General features: G+C 42.2%; 1 protein-coding gene, 1 long non-coding RNA gene and 1 other non-coding gene across 5 annotated transcripts in view; 2 read left to right on the top strand and 1 right to left on the bottom strand.

Moving 5' to 3' along the window:
- Positions 1-56: 56 nt before the first annotated feature.
- Positions 57-23,444, top strand: part of CCAR1 (cell division cycle and apoptosis regulator 1) — a 26,339-nt gene continuing 2,951 nt past the window's right edge. Inside the window, exons 1-23 of one of the 3 annotated variants that reach the window (XM_032694300.1) lie at positions 70-117; positions 891-1,008; positions 7,369-7,541; positions 8,119-8,163; positions 8,845-8,877; positions 9,830-10,023; positions 10,514-10,628; positions 10,711-10,900; positions 11,996-12,128; positions 12,425-12,586; positions 13,028-13,253; positions 14,174-14,287; positions 15,121-15,287; positions 16,022-16,232; positions 17,040-17,123; positions 17,685-17,870; positions 19,100-19,291; positions 19,649-19,882; positions 20,216-20,327; positions 20,588-20,629; positions 21,956-22,038; positions 22,473-22,619; positions 23,017-23,137. In XM_032694300.1, the coding sequence (XP_032550191.1) occupies positions 936-1,008; positions 7,369-7,541; positions 8,119-8,163; positions 8,845-8,877; positions 9,830-10,023; positions 10,514-10,628; positions 10,711-10,900; positions 11,996-12,128; positions 12,425-12,586; positions 13,028-13,253; positions 14,174-14,287; positions 15,121-15,287; positions 16,022-16,232; positions 17,040-17,123; positions 17,685-17,870; positions 19,100-19,291; positions 19,649-19,882; positions 20,216-20,327; positions 20,588-20,629; positions 21,956-22,038; positions 22,473-22,619; positions 23,017-23,137 (3,037 nt within the window). In that variant the 5' untranslated portion in view covers positions 70-117; positions 891-935. Of the gene's footprint in view, positions 118-890; positions 1,009-7,368; positions 7,542-8,118; positions 8,164-8,844; positions 8,878-9,829; positions 10,024-10,513; positions 10,629-10,710; positions 10,901-11,995; positions 12,129-12,424; positions 12,587-13,027; positions 13,254-14,173; positions 14,288-15,120; positions 15,288-16,021; positions 16,233-17,039; positions 17,124-17,684; positions 17,871-19,099; positions 19,292-19,648; positions 19,883-20,215; positions 20,328-20,587; positions 20,630-21,955; positions 22,039-22,472; positions 22,620-23,016; positions 23,138-23,444 lie in introns of all 3 variants that reach the window. The other 2 variants (XM_032694301.1, XM_032694302.1) reach the window with 2 other exon arrangements.
- On the top strand, positions 14,904-14,967 carry LOC116790631. Its single transcript, XR_004358432.1, has one exon. It is a non-coding gene; the product is annotated as a small nucleolar RNA SNORD98 (small nucleolar RNA).
- LOC116789947 overlaps positions 20,469-23,444 on the bottom strand; it is a 29,234-nt gene continuing 26,258 nt past the window's right edge. Inside the window, exon 4 of the long non-coding RNA XR_004358201.1 lies at positions 20,469-21,712. This is a non-coding gene — a long non-coding RNA (uncharacterized LOC116789947). The remainder of the gene's footprint in view (positions 21,713-23,444) is intronic.

Below are 23,444 nucleotides of genomic sequence, written 5' to 3' on the forward strand. Positions count from 1 at the left end.
CCGCACGCGGCAGGGCCGGGCGCGCGCGGTCGCAGGGCGGTGACGCGCGCGGGGCGGCGGCGCCTGCGCGGAGCGGGCGGAGCGCGCGGGCGGCGATGGCGGCGCGGCCCCGCGCAGGTACCGCGGCAGGGCCGGGCGGGGGCGGCACCGGGGCCGGCACCGGCACAGGGGGCGCGGGCCCGCATCGCCGGCCGAGGCGGCGGTGGCAGCGGCGGCAGCGGCGGGGGGGGGGGGGAGAGGAGAAGGAGGAGGAAGGGGCGGGGAGGCCCCGGTTCCCGCGCGGCAGCTCCCTGCTCGTGCCTTTCTCCCGGGCACGCGGCCGCGGGCGGCCCAGAGCGCTCCCGGCGCAGGCGGGCGGGGAGCGGGGGCTGAGGCGGCGGGACGGGGGCCCGGGCCGGTCGTGTCTCCCGTGCGGCCGGAGCGGCCCGGCCCGGTCGTGTCTCCCGTGCGGCCGGAGCGGCCCGGCCCGCTCCGTGCGGGAGCGCTGGCGGCGCGGCCCCGCCGCAGCCGAGCGCGGCCCGGGGACTGAGAGTAACGGGATGTGAAGTGTGTGCTCGGAGAGATCCTGCAGAGTCACTTTTCCCTTAGCGCCCTTTGACACGGAAACGCATCTTTGCGTTTAAATAGCGTTAGTCCCATTGTTAAGACGAGGGGGATGGAGGTCGTGCCTTAAGAAAGTAAAATAACTTGTCTCACAGCTTTCTGTGTTTCCCGCACGTGGCGCATGTTGCCCGCCAGGTTTTAGGGGCGTAAGGCTGGTATTTCCACGCTTTTTGTTTCTTTTCCTGTCTATTATTTTTTTTGTTTGGAGTTTTTTTTCCTGTGGCTCAGAATTAAAGTAACCCGGCGGTGTTTTTTTCAAAGACTGCAGCTGTGCTCTCTTTCACTAGATTGCAGTTACAGGAGATAGACCCCGGGAGATCCTGCCTTCCACCATGGCTCAGTTTGGAGGACAGAAGAATCCCCCCTGGGCTACTCAGTTTACTGCCACCGCGGTGTCTCAGCCAGGTCAGTTTATATCTCTCACTGTTTGAACCCTGACGTCCAGGAGATTTGGAGATTCCAGGGTTGGCTGTGCACTTACCAGCGGCACCATGCTAACTAACGTATTTAAAGCCTGCTTAAATGGTTAAAGTTGGGGGTTTTTTCCCCACCGTAGAGGCTTTAAAGGTCATTACTTAATACTGGCTGTTGATTTTGTTTGTTGTTAGGTTTTTTTAAGGGGTGATAAGTGAAATCCCGGGTGAATTTGTATGGATTTGGACAGTAAACAACATATTAAGTTACTCATATCCCAAGATGTGTAAATTAAATTACCTTTTATCGGATTACATCTCTGTAGGTTAAATAATAACAGCACTAATAAGGCACTACAGATTTTTTAAGTGCTGTCTCACTTTCATTTCCAGGGCAGCCTATATCAACTTTTGCAAATTATTTTGCATTTGTTAATATTTTGGACCTACTTCACATAGTGGAAAGTTCTCTGAAATTTCCTACTTGGTTGAGGAGGTTGAGGGTTTTTTAACACTAAATTAGAACTTAAGGATCCCTATAACCAAATGCATTGCCCTAATAATGAGAGAGAGTTTCCTTGGATTTAGCTAAAAGCCTAATCGCAGGCTACTGTGTTTAAGAACTCAGCTGGCTTCATTTTCATTTTCCGTGTTGCCTTGTGGCACAAAAGATTTTGAGGCAAGAATGTGAAGCTTGCTGCATGATGAATTTTGGTGCTTCCACTTCCAGTTCTGGAGTGCCTTTTGCTCTTCTCGAGTGCAAATTGTTTCTTAATGAAATATTGCAGTTACATTGTGTGATGTGCAAAGGCTTCAGTGAACCTGGGATGGGAGGCAGTGCCTTGTTGAAGAGCAGCCTTGCTAAAGGGTTGTACGGTTTGTGCAGTTGCTCTGATTTGATATGAAGTTCAGTGTCACACCTCCTTTGTCCCTGGGTTTCTGTCTGGGAGCCTGGCAAAGGTTGGGAATGCTCGGCATTCCTTGGAGGTACATGTCTGGGGTAGGAAGAATACATCTTTCTCCTGGCTCTGTTTTCTTTGCCAAAGCGAATCCTCTCTCGCTAGTTTTTCCATTGGTCACTGATCCAATGACACTGTATCCTCAGGGAATGACCACCCCCCATGTGTTTCACCCTGCTGTGTCCCAGTGTGCCTTTTGCTGTTCCTCCAAGCCCATTCTGCCCTGTTCCCTACCTAAACTGTTGCTGTACCTAACCAGCTGCTCACAGGCAGTTTTTCACTGTTTCTCTGAACAGCTCACACTTCCCTTATCCAAATGGCACCATCTCCTGTAAGAAATTCCTTAGCAGCTGGAAAGGGTTGGCATTGGGAACATGGGAGAGACAGACTTTGCTTTTGGTTCTCCTGTGTGGCTGCGTGAGACACTGGAGCAGTCAGAGCTGGGCTGTTCTCAATGTGCTGGCTGGTGTGACAGCTAATGTATCCAAAACAGGGGTGGGAGATGGAGGGCCAGCTCCAGGTCCTGTCTCAGAGGGAAAGCTGCACAAAGCCTGCCAAGGAGAGCAGCTGGCAGTCATCCTACAGCTCGATGAGGGAGGACCAGGAGAGGGCCCTGGAGGAGAGGGGGATGGAGTGTACATCAACTTCTTATCAATTGTCTTGTGCCTGTGGCTCTGCCCTTGGCCAGCTTACTCCAGAGCCTCCTTAGATTAAATGAATTGCAAAATGTAGCTGGGGTAGAACTGGTCAACCTTGGTTGCTGTGAGATTTTTCACCTGCTCAGTGAGGACATATCTCCAGGGATTTTTAGCTGTTCATCTGATCCGGCAGCACCTGACTCAAACATGAGAGCCATTAAAGACCTAACATTTGGTTGCACTTTTGGCTTCTTCCTGTGCTAGTCCCACATTCCTTCACGTTCCCAGTGTCCTCTTCAGGCTGTAGTGTCTTATCTCCAGTATCCCTTGAAGGCCTTTAGCTGCCCATGTCCTTTGCTGCAAGTCCTTTCCTGTACCTGTGTCTGCATCCTTTCTTCTCTGTCTGCACTGCTAAATCCAGTCCCTGGGATTCTACAGCCTGGCTCCTGTTTTAGTACATACTTGTTCCCCTGCCTTTTTTATTGCTAGTTGTGATTGTGATTTATAATCCAGAGTACTGCTGCTCACTCCTGTCTGCACCCAAGAAATTGAGCATATTGGTTTACCCTTGTGAATCCCAGTGTTTGTAAACTCATTTAAAAAAAACATAGTTACCAAATGTTTATATCTTTTCAGAGGTTTGGCCAGAGGTGTTACATGTATTTATACAAGCCAGCTGTTTTTATCTAAGTGTCAGGTTCCTTCTCCAAAGCATGGAGGTGTTTGGGTATGAGGGAAAGAGAGCTTTATTTTTATAACACAAGCAACATGATGTAGAGGCTCTTCCTAAGCTGGCAAATGTGGTGAGTGATGGTGTTATAAACCCAGTTTGATCATTGCAAAAAGATAATTTCAGGGTTGGGGGGTTATGGTTTTTTTAGTTTGGGGTTTTTTTGGTGGATTTTTTTGTATTGCTGATGTAGATGCTGTCTTGACCATCCCTGGTGAAGAAGTAACTAAATGAGTTAAAGCTCTTAATTATTGAGGTGTGACATTCTAAGGTAGTTGTAGGGTGACGTGCTGTGTAATGAAGGGTTCTGAGATCCACTTAGGAGAGCTCACTCATTCCTGTCTGTGCCCGTGGTGTTAGAAGGGAGATGGGCAATTCCAGGAGCCAGCAGAGAGTGATGTGCAAAGAGAAACTCCTACATGGAACACAGCCAGTTTCTCTACTCCTCCTCTCATGGGTTGGTGCATCACATGGCTAAAACCAGAATAAAGCCCCCGCCATGCTGGTTAAGCATTGTTAAAGCATAAATTAAATCATAACTTAAGTCGCGCCTACTACAGAAAATGACTTTAACTTACATAATGCTGTGCAAACTCCTGAAACGCCTGCAAAGGAGAACCCCCTCCTCTTCTCTCAGGCATTTGGTTTTGGCACAGCTTTGGTTTGTGTGGCAGTGCTTACCGTGTGCTGTTCTCAGGGTTGTGATGAAAAGCTTGTTTTTACAGACCTGCAGAGCAGGGGAGCCCCAGCTGTGCTGTGTTGTGGCTGATCAGGGGTGTTGCCTTTGCTGTATCACAACTTCATTGTGCTGGGGTGAAGAAGGGTGCAGCTGGTGGAAGCTGAAGCGCCTGTTGCTCAGTATCCTGTTACTGCTGGTGGCAAGTGTGAGAACAGGACAAACCTGTGGTGGATCTCAAGCCCCTAAGGAAGAGTAGCTGATGCACAGTTTGCTGACTTGCTGTAAACAGATGTCCCATGACAAATACTCTGAGCCCAGTTTCTAGTGTGTGCCTGATGAAAAGAGTATTTTGGGAGTAGGTTGTGTGGTGTTTGTACTGCGAATTTGTTAAGCTGGAAGAAACTTGAACAGCCAAGGACCCACTCTCATGATGTCTGACAACTGTGAGAAGTGTGCAGAGCCCTGCACAGGGTACTCCTTCACTGCAGCTCTAATAAATCTATGTCACTTACCAAGGAGACAGATGTAGCTACATACTTTGAAGATGTTTGCCTAATTTTAAAAGATCTCTGGATTTTAGAAGGAGAAAGAGGGACTACTAAATATTATCTTTGTGCTTGTTACAACAGAAATGTCTTACCTAAAAAGATGCTTGAGCTGCAGCCTGGGATTCCTGTTTCTGTCCAAGCCCTTTCTCTGGCTGTGCCATGCAGTGTTGGGAAGTTGTTTGGACTATGTTTGAAGGAAAACATCTCCATCACCACTTAACTGGATCATTACGAATCCTGAGAATCTATTGTTTGTCACTGCACGTGCTTGTTGCCAGTAATAGTAATATGGCAGTCAGATGTCAGTTCCATACTCAGTCTGGGATTCATTCTCTGTCTCTTGTTTTTCTGTGTAATTTTTCCCTTTTTCTTTTTTCTTTTTTTTTCTTTAAACTAGTAATGCAAACTCAGTTGCCTAATTAATTGGAGCCTGTTTGACTGAGATGAGTACACAGACGAAAGGTAGTCCCGTTAAACTGGAATACTTCAGGGCAAAGCAGTAGGAACATGATACAGCTCTGAAAAACTTGTTACTACAGGTGTTGCCCTTTGAGGGGATCTTGGCAGTCTTTCATCTTTGCCCTTTCTTAGTAAGTTGATGTGCAGTGTTGTAGATGACAGGTACCCAGTTAATATTAAATGCTCAAAAAGTGACAGTAGAGATGGCAAAAAAGTTTTTTCTTGTTTTTCCTTAGTTGACAAAATGGGCTAAGGGTCTTAGAGTGAGCTGAGAATTGCATGAGGTAATTATGGGTTATTCTAAAGGAAAGTTACTGTAGTGAAACTGAAGAGATGAATAACCCTGAGATCTGGGTTTGGGAGTAACCATTTTTGTGGGTACCCCTGGTACAAAAAGTAGGAGAAAACATGTGAAACTTGTTTTTGATAATGCTTCTCAACTCCATCCCCCTGCACTGGAACATTAGAACAGAACATTAGACTGAGAGACAGTGGCTGGCACAGCCACAGAGATACAGAGGTGACAGCGTGGAGTGAGGTTCTGCACTAATGGGATTTCTGCTCAGCATGTGGCAAGAAGAGGAGAAAGATGAACACATTGGTTATTTGCCTCAAGTGAGCCAGCAAAGTAATGCAGCCAAGAGAAGGGAGAGTTGTCCCAGGATGCAGCAGCATTCTGAATTATGTTTAAAGTCTGTTTAAAATGTGTTCCAGATGAGAGTGTGCTTCTGGATGGTCAAAAGTGCGCATTCAAATTGAAGCTGATGATTGAAGCAGGAGGCAAGAAGATCAAGAAAATGTAGGGTCTGTCATGAAAGAAGCTTCAGATTTTGTTTGCTGACTTCTAAAGAAATGCAAATATTGGAATTTTCCAGGGGAAAAAAATCATGAAATGCTGTACATTGAAGAATGCTTGATTTCACTTTTAAAATAGTATTACTTCCTGGAATAGTTACATGACAAAATTTGATACTGATCATAGTGATTATTGTCACTTGCTTATATTTCTTCCATGTTTCATTCCAAAACTGTAAGGTGATCAGTGCCATCCACTTGCTTTCTAAAGACTGTGCTCTGCTGGAAGAAGCAGCGTGGTGGGAAGGATTGCATTTTTCAGAAGCTGTTGAGTTGTGTACAGCATTTTTGTGTGTGTTATGGTGATGGATCACCAGCTACAACCAAAGCCTTACTGCGTCCCTGGGTCAGGACTTACAGCTTCACTTCACATCAGTGAGAACAGTGTGGAGCGCCAGCTCTGCAGGAATACTGTAAACCTGCTCTTCATTTAATTGTGTCTCTTTAATGGCTTTGAAAGAGAAAGAAACCCTGTTCCTCTTGAATGTTCCGCAGTTTGAGGATGGTCGGCTCACCTGTTTTTGCTAGCAGTGTGTTTTCCTGCCAAGTTTCTCTGTGGATTTATTTAAACATGTGCACTAAACTGATAGCTTGATGAAGTGATATTCGATCATGCAGCTGCCAATAACTTTGTTTAGAAGTCCTGCAAAAAAGGGAGCAGGTTTTCAGGTATGTTTGTAGTTTTCCGCTCAGATTTGCATTTTGCAAAGCTCTTTGTCCCCTGAAAGTTCCATCTGTAAGTCTTAAGCATACCTGGTTCAGAAGAATACCCCGTGAATAGCTGCTCCTCATGATTTCCTCATGTTCTGTGGTGAATTAAAGCTGGTATGACAGTAAAATAAACTAATCCTTCCTTCCAGGCAGTTTTGAGTCTGGGCAGCACAAGCCCTTCCTAGTAAGAGCTGGAGAGAGCTTGACTTGGTCCCTGATTAAACTCCCTGTTGTTCCAAGGCTGTTCCTTCCCCACCAGCCCCCACTTGTCCGACACCCAGCTCACGGGGACAGAGCCAGCACTGAGTGAAGTGAAGCCTTGTGTGGTTTCAGAGCACACGTTCCATAAGCCTCTGTTTCACAGCTGCTGTTACAGTAAAGATTTCTCTTGCCTTCAGATAGAAAGAAATGAATTAATTTACAGAACAGATCAGCATCCTCATTTGGCTCATCCAGAAGCTGAATATGTTCAGGGAAGAATATGGGGGGGGCGTGTGGGGGTGGGTGCAGGGGGGATGACAACTGCTAGAGCTATATAATCATGAGCAGCTCCAGAGAAGGAAACTGAATTCTCTGTGCCTCTGCTGTGGTTTGTTGTTGGTAAGTGAACTTAAAAGAGAAACTAGTGAGATGTGATCCTTTATCTTGAATTTTAATTTGTCTGTTTCTCGAGCTTGACTCAGGAGTACAGGACCATGTCCTGTCATGTGGCTGTTGGGAACCTGGGCCAGGTGAGGCTGCTCCAAGTGCTGAGTGTGTGTGTTCCTTTGCAGCTGCCCTAGGAGTGCAGCAGCCCTCGCTGCTGGGTGCCTCTCCAACCATCTACACCCAGCAGACGGCACTGGCAGCGGCAGGTCTGACCACACAGACCCCCACCAACTACCAGCTCACCCAAACAGCTGCTCTCCAGCAACAGGCTGCGGCTGCAGCAGCTGCCCTGCAGCAGGTAAGCACAGATCAACAGCAAACACTCTGGGATTGTGTAAACCAGAGGCTTTGGAAAGCTAAAGTACCCGGGAGAAAAGGAGAATGAGAAATGGGGAACATTGCAGTGCAAACCAGTTTAAACAACAGTGGGACTGTGGGTTTAGAGCTACCAGTAGTTGTATTAGTCTGTGAAGGGGGGAATTTTGGCTGTGCAGGTGCTGACTTTCAGCTTTGGAAAGCCTTTTGGGAGAAGGAGTTTTGCTGCATCTAAACTGAGAATCTCAAGTATCTTCCCTCACTATATATATCCTTAATAGCATTTTGCATGATTTCATACTTTGCCCTAGATACTGTCTAAGTGTCAGACTTAACAGAAATTGCACACTTTAGCTAGAAAGAGGACATCAGAGTCCCCTCTAAAGGCTCAGAGTATTTGTTATGAAAATTATACATGTTGGCAGTTATTAGTTATGTTTTGTATTAGAGTTGTTAATTGTTAATAGTTTCTAAAACTTGCTAAGCAGATAACTTGTGTTTGATATTATTGAGGTGATAATACTCCTGTTTATGAGATATTTTGCTTTTATCTGTTTCAGCAATATTCACAACCTCAGCAGACTCTCTATAGTGTACAGCAACAGGTTTGTCTGATTCTTACTGTGTACATCACAAATAACTTTAAAAATAATGTTGGTCGTGTGTCTTGTAGGATTTGTCTCTGAAAGCATCCTCGTATGGGAAGTTGTTAAAGAAACTGAAGTAATATTTTTTGTAGTAAAAGAGAACTTGAAGTTCATAAACTTGGAAAGACCTATCCAGAATGGAAACCTGCCTACCTTCATGCAAAAAGGAATTTTAAAAAATATGTTCTATTCTATGTGTACATGTTACCTGCTTAACTTTGCTCTAAACAGGGCCGTATATTTTAACTGCTGGAAAGATGCTGTCCAGAAAAGGTTCCTTTGTACGTTTTGGGTTTTTTTTATGGTCTTCAAACTTAACAGGATTTTGCAAAAGAATAAAAGGACATGGAAATTATAGACCTAAACGTCTTCAAGTGCCAAAACTTTTTTTGGTATTGCTATTAACTTTGACTTCCAAAAAATCTAGCATTTCTGCTCGCTGAATAAACCTGGATTATACAGTTTTAAAATTAACCCCATGAGCACAGTTTATGCATATGCAAACTGCTGAAATGACCAAACCCCAAAGGACTATTAACTGACTCAGGTTAAGCAAAAACTCTTACTTGTACAGAGGAGGTAAAATTGTACAATTTCCTTAAACATATAAAATTAATTTATAACTTTATTTATTTTAAGTTGCAGCAACCTCAGCAGACCCTTTTAACTCAGGTTAGTTTGGTTTTATTGTTTGGTCTTCATCCCCAAACACAGATAATGCAAGAGTGCAAATTTGTGACATCTTGGGTACTTTAAACTGTAAAATGAACTAATATGAATGGACATTTTGTTGGTACAGGTTTATTTGATCCAGATGTTAAAATATGCATAACCTTGGTTTCAAAAATTAATAGCAACCACTTTTCCTTAACCTCGAAGGGAATATGTTTGTTGATTATATTTTAAATATTTTTTTTTGTTTGAACTTCAAGTGTCCAGTTGTTCTGCACTTAGGTAACCTACAGGGAAAATCTTTCTCTTCTTTGTGAAGGAATTTAACTTTTTCATGTTAACAGTATACATACAGAGAGGTTTCAAAAGAATTTTGCTGAGCTTGATGGGTTTAAAACATGCAGCCATTTAAACAGACTATGAGTTGCTCTGGTTCTGTTTGACTTGAACTTTTAAACAGGCTATAAAAAAAAAATGTCAAAATCATTGACTTGATTTCATTATCTTACTGTGTTCTGCTTTTGTAAGAAGGCAGGCACTGGAATTTGTGAGTCAGGGAAGGGCTGAATTTAACACTATGGTTGGGATGGAAATGCAGAATGATCTCTAAGTGTGTATTCCTGGCAAAGTCAGGAATTCATCTCTTCAGGCCCACCATATGGGTTGCCTGTAAACAGTGATGCAGTCTTCATGTCTTTTTTCTGGACAGTGTGCATATTTTGGGGAGAGAAGGATAAACAAAGCCAGTCTTCATTCAAAGTAGGAAAAATGTTATCTTGAAAAAAACCCAAAAAAACAAACCAACGACCCAACAAAAAAACCCAAAAACCTTCCACCTTCTGAAAATCTCCTTTCAGAATAATTTGTAGAGTCCTTCTAAACTCCTGTGTCTGTGGCTAGAGGGCCTGTTCCTGGTGGGTGCAGGATTTATGGGTTGCTGTGTTTGTTGCAGCCAGCGGTCGCGCTCCCGACCAGCCTGAGCCTGTCGACGCCGCAGCCCGCGGCCCAGATCACTGTGTCCTACCCAGCTCCTCGCTCCAGCCAGCAGCAGACACAGCCACAGAAGCAGCGTGTCTTCACTGGGGTGGTCACTAAACTGCATGATACTTTTGGCTTTGTGGATGAAGATGTCTTTTTCCAGCTTAGGTAAGCTGTACGTACTTGCCTGCAGCACTCTGACACCCTCGCTAAATCAGAGGTTTAGAAGATTGCACTCTAATTCTGGGACTCCACTGATGTGCCAGTGGTGGGTGTGTTGTTTTCTTTTCAACGATGAAAGTCAGATGGGCAGAGAGGTTCAGAGGTGCTGGGTCTGGGTTACTTCACGTCAGTTTTTGAATCTTTTTAATACAAACACCAGAGCTGGGAGACTCCTCCTTCTAGTAGGTAACTGCAGAATTTGTGGACGATTAAAAACATAAAACTTGCTACCTGCCTGTCTTAACTCAGTGCTGTTTGGGTAACTTTTGCTTTTGGGCCAAAGACAGGGAATTATTAACTTCTGCTGAATTTGGGGGTAGATGCTCTTCCAATAAGCTTTTTTTAATAAACTTTGTCTACTTTCTCCCAGCTTTAAATATAACCTGCAAATGTAAAACTAGCTAAATAAGGCTCTCTCTTTCTGTAATGTTTGCAGTGCTGTTAAGGGAAAGACACCTCAGGTGGGTGACAGAGTTTTGGTAGAAGCTACTTACAATCCTAACATGCCATTCAAATGGAATGCACAAAGGGTACAGACACTTCCAAATCAGGTACGTGGGGTTACCCAGGGTCACCTGCAGTGACTGACTCTGGTTTAAGCTCGCTCATGACTCGTCTCTGTTGTGCTGCCAGAACCAGACCCAAGCCCAGCCGCTGCTGAAGACACCCCCGGCCGTCCTTCAGCCCATTGCACAGCAGACATTTGGGGTCCAGGCTCAGCCACAGCCACAGTCCCTGCTGCAGGCACAGATATCAGCAGCTTCCATCACACCTCTGCTGCAGACACAGCCTCAGCCACTGCTGCAGCAGCCGCAGCAGAAAGGTGCTTCTCCAATGCACACGTTTTGTGGGGGTGACTCTTGTGCTTCGTGTGTGGTGGTTGGTTGTTAGTCAGAAGGCTGAAATAGTATGGAGGGGACTCTGTAAAATTTTCAGATTGAATATGTCTTCTGCAGCTGTGTGCAAGGCTTGTCAGGAATCACCTGGTTAGTGAAATCCCCATGGACTCCTGCTCATGTTAAGATTTCATAATCTGAAAGCAAAGTCAATGTAACTTTTATTCGTTGAAAGTATTAATAGCAGTGTAATCCTTCAGCATTTTCTGCAGTGTTCAGCAAAATCAGGTTTCACACAGTTGTATTACTAAAACTACTATTTCTTTGTTTATTTATGTCAGTTAGCCAGGTTGGCATTTGAGAGAAGAAACTGCCTAACATGGCAAACCTCAAACAAAAGTGATTGTGGGGTCTCTTGAACTTCGAGTAGCTGAGGAATCAGAAATAGAATTGATTATAAGATAATATTAAGACCTGCCTTACCCACAGTAAAAGCAAGGGTAGAAGATCCTAAGCTATCACCTAAGCAGAATTGTTTTGGATAAATGTTTTCTATGGTCTAATTAGTCCTGTTTGTTCATTAGTGTTTAGTAACGTTTGCTCCTTTTAAATAAGTTGATTAAATGTCTTAAGACAGCAAAAGTATGTGCTGAGGGATTGATGTAGCAGTATAATATATGGATTTAGGAATAACTTTCCAGGATGCCAGTTGTTTTTACCAATGAATAGCCTCAAAAATAAATAAGATTTAGGTTTTCTTCAGTTCAGTGAGTAAGTAGTATATCTGTCTTAATTTACTTTTCCAAGAAAAGGCTATTTACTGTGATAGCTTCTGTGTGCTTAGGTTATATTAGCTTCCATCTTAAGAAGATGCTTTTAAGCCAGTGTCACTGGCTTAAAGTCTCAGTTTGCAGCAGTGAAGAAAAGCTTGAGTCTTGAGCTTTTTTGAGTAGGTATTAATAATTAGACTTATTTGACTCTAGAGTTAGTTTAGAAAATGTACACAAGTGCAACAGGTATAAAACAGCCATATTTGCAAAGTGTAGATAGTTCTGTACTGATCCTGTACATTTTTGTTTCAGGTGGTTTGTTACAGCCCCCAGTTCGTCTGGTTTCACAGCCTCAACCAGCTCGAAGACTTGACCCCCCATCCCGATTTTCTGGGAGGAATGACCGAGGTGGAGACCCAATGCCAAACCGGAAAGACGACAGGAGGTGTGTAGACTAGGCTGTGATCAAAGCATTCCATAAAGACCTGTCCTCACCAGAGCTGAGTGGCTTCAGACTGAGCCAGTGAGACACACAAGGGGCTTTATGTCAGATACTAGGGAAGAGTTCTTACCTGTCTGAAATGAAGGGATTCTGTAATCCATGTCTCTTGTAGAGAGACTGTACTGAAACTTCTCTCCTTTTTGTGAGCCACCTCTGACAGGTCTGGCTCCCCTTGTGCTAGAAACCATTCTGTGTTACCAGCACGCGAAACTCCTTGTCTCTTGTGTGCATTTTTTAAGTCGTGAGAGAGAGCGAGAGCGCCGCAGATCCCGGGAGAGATCCCCCCAGAGGAAGCGCTCCAGGGAGAGGTCACCCCGGCGGGAGAGGGAGAGGTCCCCTCGGAGACCCCGGCGTGTCGTCCCTCGCTACACAGTCCAGTTCTCCAAGTTCTCCTTGGACTGGTATGTTCCAAGTGCCAAATGTTTACCCACATCTCCTTTAATCGTGGGCACAGATCACTGTGTCAGCACACGTGGGTAGTGGGAGGTAAATGATGGATTTGACTTTAAAGAAAGATCAGATATGTGATGGCTGAGAACCTTGTTGGATAAACTTGATTGAGATTCTGTGTTATTTTTGAATGCTTTTGCAAAATAGCTTTCTAACCCTGTTTAATAAATATTCCTTAACACACAGTCACCTTAATTGGAAGAGTGTTGAGTAATTACTTGTTTTTAAATTTAATCCATGACACTCTTAACTTCAGTATAGTGCTCTTCAGATTTTTTATATGCAGTATCAAATATACAGCGGTTGTATCTGCAATTATTACACCCTTAATTATGTGCTTTGTTAATGGTTGCTTTATTGCTGTGTCTTCCAACCAATGCTGTTCGTTCCAGCCGGAGCTGTGATATGATGGAGCTGAGGAGGCGCTACCAGAACTTGTACATCCCAAGTGATTTCTTTGATGCTCAGTTCACATGGGTGGATGCTTTTCCTATGTCTAGACCATTTCAGCTGGGAAACTACTGTAATTTCTACGTAATGCACAGAGAAGTGGATCCTATAGACAAGAACACGGCTGTCCTTGATCCACCCGACGCTGATCACCTGTACAGTGCCAAGGTTTGTACGGGGCTCCGCTGCTGTGGCTGTTCACCAGAAATGCTTTTGATCAACAGGGTGCAAAAGGGAGTACAACTGTACTGAAAATATCCTGCAGCTCTTTAAACAAAACACGGCGTTTTAAACTTTTCAGTAAAAACCTGGTATGTAGAGCTTGAAGAATCCCGACTGAAATTCAGTTTGTTTGTCCTAAATCTTGTGTTTAGTGAGGGCTCTTCCATTCTCTGCACCCAGTAGCAGTGATCTGATTATAGGAAAGAAAGCCAACTCCTGGTAGATCTCTGAATGCTTTCTTAGACAATGCATTCTGAATAGTTAATAGAGCCCTTTTTTTTTTCCCCTTAAATGTACTTTCTGGTCAGTTTGTGTTACTGTCTTTAGTGGTACTTCCTTTGTTACCCTCCTTCCCTCCTTTCCTTCTCCCTCTCAATATTTATTACTTTCTTTAAAGTAGATTGGGATTATCTGAATGTCAAAATACATCAAGGACTGTAACCATGTATAAAAGACCCCAGTATCAAAACTTTTTCCTAAAACCTGTTCCATTCAGAATACCTTTCATGAAAATAGGTCTGAGATGTCTAGGTCAATCTGTTTAAGAAGTATTACCTGTTATAGATAGGTTTAGGTACAACTGCCTTTAACCTCTGTATTTCTGAAAGACTTAACCTAGTTCCTTTCTGTGTAGAAAAACTTTAAAGCCATGTCCCAAGTAACAGACATACTATTTTTTCAATCTAATTGTGCAGAGCAAGAGTTGTCTTCCAGAAGGTTAAGCTTCAAAATATAGTCAGTAACTGAGAAAGAGCATCCTAGTCCATCATATAACCTGCTTAGGGTACAAAGCAGCCTTGTCAGATTTTGCTCGGTGTGCTCGCAAGTTGTGGTCATTGTGTACCAAGGCTGATGTGATTTCACAGGTGATGCTGATGGCCAGTCCCAGCATGGAGGATCTCTATCACAAGTCCTGTGCTCTGGCCGAAGATCCTCAAGAACTTCGGGATGGATTTCAGCATCCTGCTAGACTTGTAAAGGTAAATATGCTTCAATGCCAGACACTTTTGGCAATAAAGGTTGGTTATAGAGCTTTACAATGTTTGACAATAAAAGAGGAGCTTGTAGGCAGCTGACTGATGGCTTGTTTCTCTGAAGAGACTTAGTTTATATGTCAGTTCTTTTTCCAGTTTAGAGTAGCTTCGTATTTACTGCTTTGTTCAACTTAATTAAACTCAAACAATTAACTTTTTTGACTGTTTTTTACAAGCACTTAGTTGTTCTTGAAGGGCTCAGCTGTGAAGAGAATACACATGAAGCAACAGTTAAGCAACCCTTGTGTTAAGTGAAACTTAACTATTGTTGAACTGAACAACCTGTAAGTGCTGTGGTGTTTCAGGAACACAGACTTGTTTTCCACTTAAATTCTATCTTCTAGAAAGTGGGAATACTTCAGTTTACAGATACAATGCTCTTGTGGTCTCAGCTTTTGTAGTTTTTCTTTATCACTTTTAAGCAGGCACATCCATAAACGTGTATCTGAATTAAAACACTATTTAAATTAGTATCTGTCTTTTGTATTAGAAAACTTTTAGTTGCAAAAGATCAAGCCTGTACCAATAAATTAACCTGATGGAAAATCTTGAAAGCAAGAATGAGTGATGATGTTTTAAACCTATTCCATTGCTGAAAAAATCTGTGGAAAAAAATAACTGAACTCTTTCTTGACTGATTTTCATTTTCAGATTTCAAAATAATGTGACAGTTTACTCACGGATTTCAGAGTGTGTGTGCTATGAAATACTCTTTGCACTTTGGGAAAATGACTTTTTACCCCTGGCAGGGGAACATTCAGAAGACTCTTTTTGTCTAGTTTTTAGTGGGTATGAAAGGCAAAGATGAAGCTATGGCTATTGGAGGACACTGGTCCCCATCACTGGATGGACCTGACCCAGAAAAGGACCCCTCGGTGCTGATAAAGACGGCTATTCGTTGTTGCAAGGCTCTGACAGGGATTGACTTAAGTGTGTGCACGCAATGGTAAGTACTGCACTGCAAAGCCAAGGGCATGTAGAAATACTTGTCTGTTACAAGGAGTTAAAAAAAAAAAAAAAAAAGGCAAAAAAAAGCTGGGAAAACTTTTTTTCTTTGTCAACTGCTCTTGGTAGTTCAGGTAAACTACTCAAAGGATGTTTCTGTTTGGTAATAAGCTTGATTGGTGCCAACTGTGCTGATTACTGCATTAAGAACTAATTAAAAACTCTGGATTTATTTTGACATGTTATATTGTAATTTTTTTAATGAATGTGCGTTGAAAATATTTTTCATTTTGTACATAGCTGGAGAGGATCGTCAAGAGAACTTCATTTCATTGTTCTTTTGTTATAAATAAATAGCCGCTCGTTACACAGCCATATTTTCTCTTGATGAGTTTCTGTCCTGTGTTAACACTCATTTTAGTCGTACTAATACCAGGAAATTCTATTGTATGCTAAATTTAAAGTGCCTCAACAACTTCTCTTTGCACATAAAACCTACATGTGCTAAACACCAAGTTGTACAAAAAGCATTTTGTTGGTTTTCCTCCTTGTCCGTTGCGATCCGTTTTTACAAGTGTGCCAAAAGAGAAAATATGGCTTCCATAATTTTTTTCTTTAGATAAACTTCCAAGGTCTTGCAGCAAAGTTTCTTTACTTGATGTGCTACAAGTGATCTAGGCTCTTTAAAATGTATTGTAGAATTTTTTTTCCAACATGCTTCTTCCCTTGCAACAGGTACCGTTTTGCAGAGATTCGCTACCATCGCCCTGAGGAGACCCACAAGGGGCGTACGGTTCCAGCTCATGTGGAGACAGTGGTTTTATTTTTCCCGGATGTTTGGCATTGCCTTCCCACCCGCTCAGAGTGGGAAACCCTCTCCCGAGGATACAAGCAGCAGCTGGTCGAGAAGCTTCAGGGTGAACGCAAGGAGGCTGATGGAGAACAGGCACTGAACGCTAATCCCTTTTTCTATTTCTGCTTCTCACAGGCACAGGAACACAGGCACAAAATGCACACCACATGCTACACCACACACATACACAGGAGGAACATAACTGGTAACAATGACTGGTAAACCAGCTTTCAGCAGTGTAGTGAATGTTGGTTTTTATTTTTATTTCAGCTAGTTCACTAACTTTAAATGTGTGTGCTGATACCACAAGCGGAATTAAATTGTGCTTACGATGCGCAGAACATTTTTTATTGTAGACGTAGTTGCTGGAATCTGGGACCAGTTTTTGAGTGAGATGCAGTTTATGAATAGCTGTCTTTAAACATTTTGCCATTTTCTAAAATTTCTAAATTCTCTCTTGTGGCCAGTTCTAATTGTGATATTTGAAACTGAACAAGCACTAGTCTGAAACATCTGAATTTCAGGCCATGTGGCTGATCAACATCTTGGAATAAGGGAAGGTCTGACTGAACCAAGAGTAATTTGGGGGATTTAAAAAGCTGGGGGAAGATCACACACTGTGTGGTTACTGGAGACCAGCAGTGTCTGTGTAACCCCAATATTCTTTGTGGTGTTGCTTATCACCCTTTTGTGTTCCACAGATCTGGCTTGTATTGGCTGAGTGGCACTGTGATCATTTATAAAGTGGTAGAATGTGTGTGTGAACTTGTCGAAATAATAACTTTAGGAGAAGACTGTCTGAAACAGTTGTGACCTTGCACAGATCAGCAACAGAATTTAAAAAATAACTGAGATGCTTTCAAGCTTTCTGAATGATAATTTCTAAATTTTATTTGTCAGGATGAAGAGGAAAAGGATGATGGGGAAGCTAAGGAGATCTCTACGCCTACGCACTGGTCTAAACTGGATCCAAAAACAATGAAGGTAACAAACACTTCTTAAAATTTGATTCCATGGTGCATTTTCACTTCTAAGACATGACCTGAAATACAACTGTACCTGTAACCAAGAAAAAAAACTTCAGTAATTTTAATTAGTGAATACAGCTAATTGAATATCTTCTGAACTTTGTACAATTAAAGGATATCATGTATGATACCTTAATTGGAAAAAGGAAGTTCTGCAGGAATCAGCCAGATTACTGCTTGCATTAAAAAATGGGGGGTCTAATGTACTTTGATGTTCATTTAAAAAAGCAATAATTGTACAAAAATGTATGTCAGGAGACATAATAAAAAGTTTCCTCAAAAGGAATAATAAACTATTTTACTGTAGTAAAATCCTCTCCCTGCCTCTGAGAAAGATTCCTCAGAAAGGAGTTCTTGGAGGAAAACATCACTTTAAATGTAATATGTTTCTCATATCAGTAAATATTAGTGTTTTTCAGGGCATATTTAAAAAATACAGTTGACTTTTCAGTGCTGTTAATTTTTACTTTCTCTGCTAATCACATGTTTTGTAATGTCACTGCTTGATATTCCCCAGGTAAATGACCTTCGCAAGGAGTTAGAGAGTCGAACCCTGAGCTCTAAAGGACTGAAATCTCAGCTCATCGCTCGACTGACAAAGCAACTCAAAGTAGAGGAACAAAAAGAGGAGCAAAAGGAGCTGGAGAAGTCTGAGAAAGAAGAGGAAGAGGAGGAGGATAGGAAATCTGAAGATGACAAAGAGGTTAGGATTTGGACGTACTTGGTTTAGGTCTTCTTAAGTACACATAAAATATATTAAAAATTGGTATAAATATATATAAGTAAAAAAAGTACAGGAATTTGTATTTGTTGAATGTACTTAGTTGTGCTGGGATTTTGTAGTTCTTGGATAACTGCACTGGGAACTCTTGCTGTAACTTGAGCTGCTGAATTGGAAAAAAAGTCTTGGCCAGTTTGAATTTCTTTATATCAGCCCTGTCACCTGAAATGTGCAACTAAACTTAGGGTGTTTAAATTAATGTTAGACCTTAAATATAAGGAGAAATAAATCCTAGACTCCTGAGAAAAACCACACTCAAGAACAAGTGAACAGACTTGACAAGATCTTAACTTCTGAAACCTACATGAAAAGCAGCTGCTTAGTTGTACTGGCTTCTGCGCCTCAAACAATCCAGTTTCTTCACATGGCTGATGGTTTTCTTGGGTTTGTTTTCTTTTATTAGGAAGCTTTCATTTTTGTTTTTGGATAAGCTTACTGTGTGCTGAAGTTTCTCGGTTTGGCACTTGGTAGTTGCAGTATGGCTTAGTCTGTTTTGCTGTTCCACAAGGATAAACAAGATCTGTGCAGTAAGGCCAAAGCTCAACCACAGAGAAGGGACAGAAGTGTCTGCAGAGTGTTGTGCAGTAGTTGCTTTTAAACTGCCTTTCTGTGTGTTACCTGCTGAGCAATATGGGCTGATGGGAAAGGTTCTATCTCTGAAAACCTTGCTGAGGGAGCAAGGGCCACATGCTTGCTAATTCTGTCAGCTGCTGCTGCCTTCTCCCACAGCTTGGATGTGTTTCATCCAGCTTGGGGTTTCTTGCCACAGCTTTCTTTAACAGTGGAGGGAAGCTTCGATTGTGCTGGCTTTTTAAAAAGCACGAGCTCTGCTGTGACTGCTGTATTCGGGACACTTCAGTGTTTCTCTCTTGCCATCAGTAAGCTGGTGGCATTTTACCTTTTGTAACCTCCTGTTTCATTTGCATCAGTGGTATCTGTATAGATTGCATTTCCCATAATCGAGAGTTGAGTAAATTGTCATCTGGTGCCTCTTCAAGCTGTGTTGAGTGTCTTTGGGCAGATGGCGTATGAAGCCTTTCTCTTCCCGTGCAAGGAATCAACAGCTTACTGCGCAGTACAGCTCTGTAATGTCCAGGCTGAACCTTCCAGCTTTGGAATATGTTGTGTAATGCGGTTTTGCCCCCTGCCAGGAAGAGGAGAGGAAACGCCAGGAAGAGCTGGAACGTCAGCGGCGGGAGAGGCGCTACATCCTGCCCGACGAGCCGGCCATCATCGTGCACCCCAACTGGGCAGCCAAGAGCGGCAAGTTCGACTGCAGCATCATGTCCCTCAGTGTCCTCCTGGACTACAGATTAGAGGATAATAAAGAACACTCCTTTGAGGTAACTCAGCTCCTTACAGTCAGCCGTTCTTGTTTCTTTGGAGTGTTGTGAATTGTAAAAGTTTCTGAGGGCATGGCAGAATAAAACTAAAGTGAGTTTAGTTTCTTTGTGCAAAACCCAGTCTTTGGTACATGGCTTACAATAGCAGTGTAGTCGCTGCCTGATATCCAAAAGGAAGGCAAAGTTTTTCACACATGGAATGGAGTTTGTAAGAAATGTGACATTACATGAAATTCTGACATGGTGAAAGTTGCTAAGATGGCACCTCGTAGCTGTTTTATCAAAAATATAGACATTTTTAACACGTGTTTTAAAACTTCTTGTCAGTTCTCTTTTCATTCTTTTTTTTATGTGCAGGTGTCATTGTTTGCAGAACTCTTCAATGAAATGCTTCAGAGAGATTTTGGTGTCAGAATTTACAAAGCACTGATTTCTCTCCCAGAGAGAGAGGACAAAAAAGACAAAAAAAGCAAAAAAGATGAGAGAAAAGAAAAAAAAGAAGAAAAAGATGATGAAACAGATGAGCCAAAGCCTAAGAGAAGAAAATCTGGAGATGATAAAGATAAAAAAGAAGACAGAGATGAAAAGAAGGTCTGCGGTTGGCTCATATCTATCCTGTCTGGATCAATCCTAAACTGTTTCTATTTGAATTTTACATTATTGCTTTTGAAAACTCAGCTCTTGTAGTGTTAGTTAATTGAATTGACATCTTGTTCTATTTGAATGTTCTTCAATCATATTCAGTAATATGAAAGTTTTAGACGTGTATTGGGAGCATTTTAACATTCAGCTGTATCCCACAGATTGATATCTGTGTTCTTAAGTGACTAATCAAATGCGAGTTTGGGATGACTGGCAGTGAGGTTTTTTATTTGGCTGGTTTTTGATGCTGACCAGATTAATTTTTTGGACCTTTTATTACAGAGGGAAGATAAAAGGAAAGATGATTCTAAAGATGAAGAAGAAACTGAAGATGACAATAATCAAGAAGAATATGATCCGATGGAGGCAGAGGATGCTGAAGACGAAGATGAAGGTATCTTGAACTATGAATTTTGTGACTTTCAGAAACTTTGTTTTTATTGCCACTGATTATGTTCTTTGAAGCTGGAGAACGCACTGGAAGTAGACAATTGAAAATTGCATTATTAGACTAATTCTGTTTTAGTAACTCGGACAAGTTCCACATCAGATGTAAGTACCTTTGTGCAAGGCATTGTGTGAACACAGTTGATGTGAAGTAGCTGTGGTGCTCTGAGTGAGGCATGCATATAGAAGTGGTTTTATTTTTTTCAGAATGCAGACCACTCGCAACTCCCATTGAAGTCAGTAGGAGATGTGAGTATTCAGCACCTCTGAAAAACCAAGCCACTTTTACGTGCCTAACTTCCTACTCCTCAGTTCTGGAATGTCATCCTGGCTTTGCTAGGACAGAGTGTAGTGTGGGGTGCTGTTTGGGTGGAGTTGTGTTTGCCTGAAGAAATAGGGGAAGGGTCTGGAGAGCTCTCCTGTCTCCAGGGAGCTGCAATAGCCCATGTAAGACATCGTGTGTGCTTTTTGGTTTGTACTTTGGGGTAGTTGCTCTTCTGTGGAGAGTCTTTGCTAGAGATGTGGGTTTGAACTGTGTAGGTACTGCAGTCCCAGCATTTGCAGTTGTATTTTTGGCAGAGTACTGCACCAGCTTTAAAAAATTGGTGCTGATCTATGGTTTCCAAAATAACTCCAATTTGCTTATAATCTGTCTGGGAGAGTGCCCTGAGCTTTTGTGTTCTGTACAAGTGCTACTGCTTCCCATAATCTGTCCTTATGCCATTCCCAGTCAGAGTTGCTGAGAAACTCCAACAAACCATGAAGGTGCAGGAGAAAGCGGTTGATTCTCAGTGAAGGGTCAGTAAAATTAGCCAAGTGTTGTGATACGCAGTTTTTTCCAAAGTTTTCCTCACAAAAAAGGTGAGCTTAAAGCTGAACTTGGCATGTGATTCTCTGACCCAAGACTTGCACATAAGGTACAGAGCTGCATGTCATAATCCATCCCAGCAGTTGTCATATCCCTCTTTCTCTCTCCCAGTTTAGTTTTACTGTACTGTCCACCTTGAAACAAAAAACCTGCCATTTCTCATTCACATCTAAGAAGTGATGTGATCTGTAACTTCCTGGAGAATCTAACTCGTAGGGACAGTAACGTCTCACTCTTGACATGAGTACAAACACTTGCTTTTAATGAGATAGTTTGGGGGGAGGTTGTCATATAAAATATTTGAGGGTAAATAATACTGAGTTTGGAATAACCATGGCTGAGTGCAGGCTCTGCCAAGGCTCATTAGGGAGAATTGAGGTAATTTTCTGCAAACCACTTAAGTAGATGGTGATGTTGGCAGAACTCACTTTGGCCTCGTTAGCATTTGTTTCAGCTCTTCTGTCCTGTGTGTGAAAGAAACACAGGGAGGAAAATTATAAATGGCTTATGTTACAATGAGACTAGAGAAAAAAGAGGATTTAACAGGGCTCACTTCAATGCCTTTTTTATTCAATTATTTTTCAGGGAAATACATTTCAGATGTTTGGGGGGGTTATGTGGACTTTTTTAGTAGCCACATGTGTTTTGAGGTGATGGTTACATAACCATTTGCTGTGAGTATGTTGAATTTTCCTTCTGTTTTCCAGACCGGGATGAAGAGGAACTGAACAAACGGGAGGACAGAAGAGAGGGCAATAGACACTGTAAAGAGAGGGCGTCTAAAGATAAAGTAATGAACACCTTTCTTAACAACTTTCTAGGCCTTGTTAGATGTGTCCTAATTACAGCTTAGCTTGATTTTTACTGTAAGACCTGTTTTTCACTTTGGAAACAGCTGTTCAGTAAATGATTAAGGGGAAAAGGGACATTTCCTATTGTATAATTTTGTTACAGATTAACATGAACAAAAGGAAAGTCTCTCCCAGATATTCCTGTCCATTGTGTTATATTTCTTTTAAATATTTGAAAGATTACCAGTCTTAAATAGTTCGGTTATATGTGATCTGAGTAGGTAAATGCTTGTAATATTAATTACTGGACAGAAAGCAATGATAAAATGAACAGAGAAATAACTTGTTAGCTGAGAAGTTTATGTATTTTTAAGTAGATGATGAGGAAATGATATTTTAACTGCCTGATGATCCCCTAATGGATTTTATGTAGGAGAAAGACAAGACCCAGATGGTGACAGTTAACAGGGATCTCCTGATGGCTTTTGTTTACTTTGACCAAAGTCACTGTGGATACCTGCTGGAGAAGGACATGGAGGAGATCCTGTACACCCTTGGACTGCACCTGTCCCGCGCTCAGGTCTTGTGTGGCATGGGAACACTGAAAATGTTACAGCAGTGTTGTTAGGGGAACAGCTGCAGTTCAGCCTCTGGAGGCTTTGCTTACATACCTGATCTCTGATGTTTATGTAGCCACCACATATTTACAATGAAATATTAGTTTAATCTTTGTAAATTGTCTCAGAGTGAAAAGGGGAAGTTTGCAGCTCTCAGTACGCCCATATTGTCTATGTAGCTTTTGTCTCAAAATCCTGTTTCGTCTTTTTTTCGCCTTGTTTGCATTTTAAGCCCCAGTATATTAAGTTCAAAAAGCTGTGCAGTTTCTCTAAGTTTTCCAAGTTAGAACATTCTTGTTTAAGTAAATATGATGGCTGTGTATTGTGTAACACTTATTTCTTTCCATGGCTGTGTTGTAGGTCAAGAAGCTGCTTAATAAAGTAGTGCTTCGGGAATCTTGCTTTTACAGAAGACTGACAGATACTTCTAAAGATGAAGAAAACCAAGAACAGTCTGAAGAGCTTCAGGAAGATATGTTAGGTGGTATATTTATTTTTTTTTTATGCCACAATTTCCTGAGAATTATTTCTGTGTGAATAGTTAGAGTTCTGAGGTTCTTGCCTTCTTGCAGAAAATAACTGAGCCAGTTTGGAAAAGTAAATCTTTGGCATTTCATAAATTACAGTATTTTTGGCTTCTAAGATATCTTGTTGCATCTCTAGGATAAATCCTAATCTCATGGAACAAGAAGGAGGGCAGAGGTTAATGTTGAATTTCGATGAACAGCATTTCTCATTGTCAGTTTTGCAGTCAGGAGGATCAGAGCTGTAGAACAGAGCCCGAGTCT

The sequence above is a fragment of the Chiroxiphia lanceolata genome, chromosome 8 (assembly GCF_009829145.1).
Source record: "Chiroxiphia lanceolata isolate bChiLan1 chromosome 8, bChiLan1.pri, whole genome shotgun sequence".
Lineage (NCBI taxonomy): Eukaryota > Metazoa > Chordata > Aves > Passeriformes > Pipridae > Chiroxiphia > Chiroxiphia lanceolata.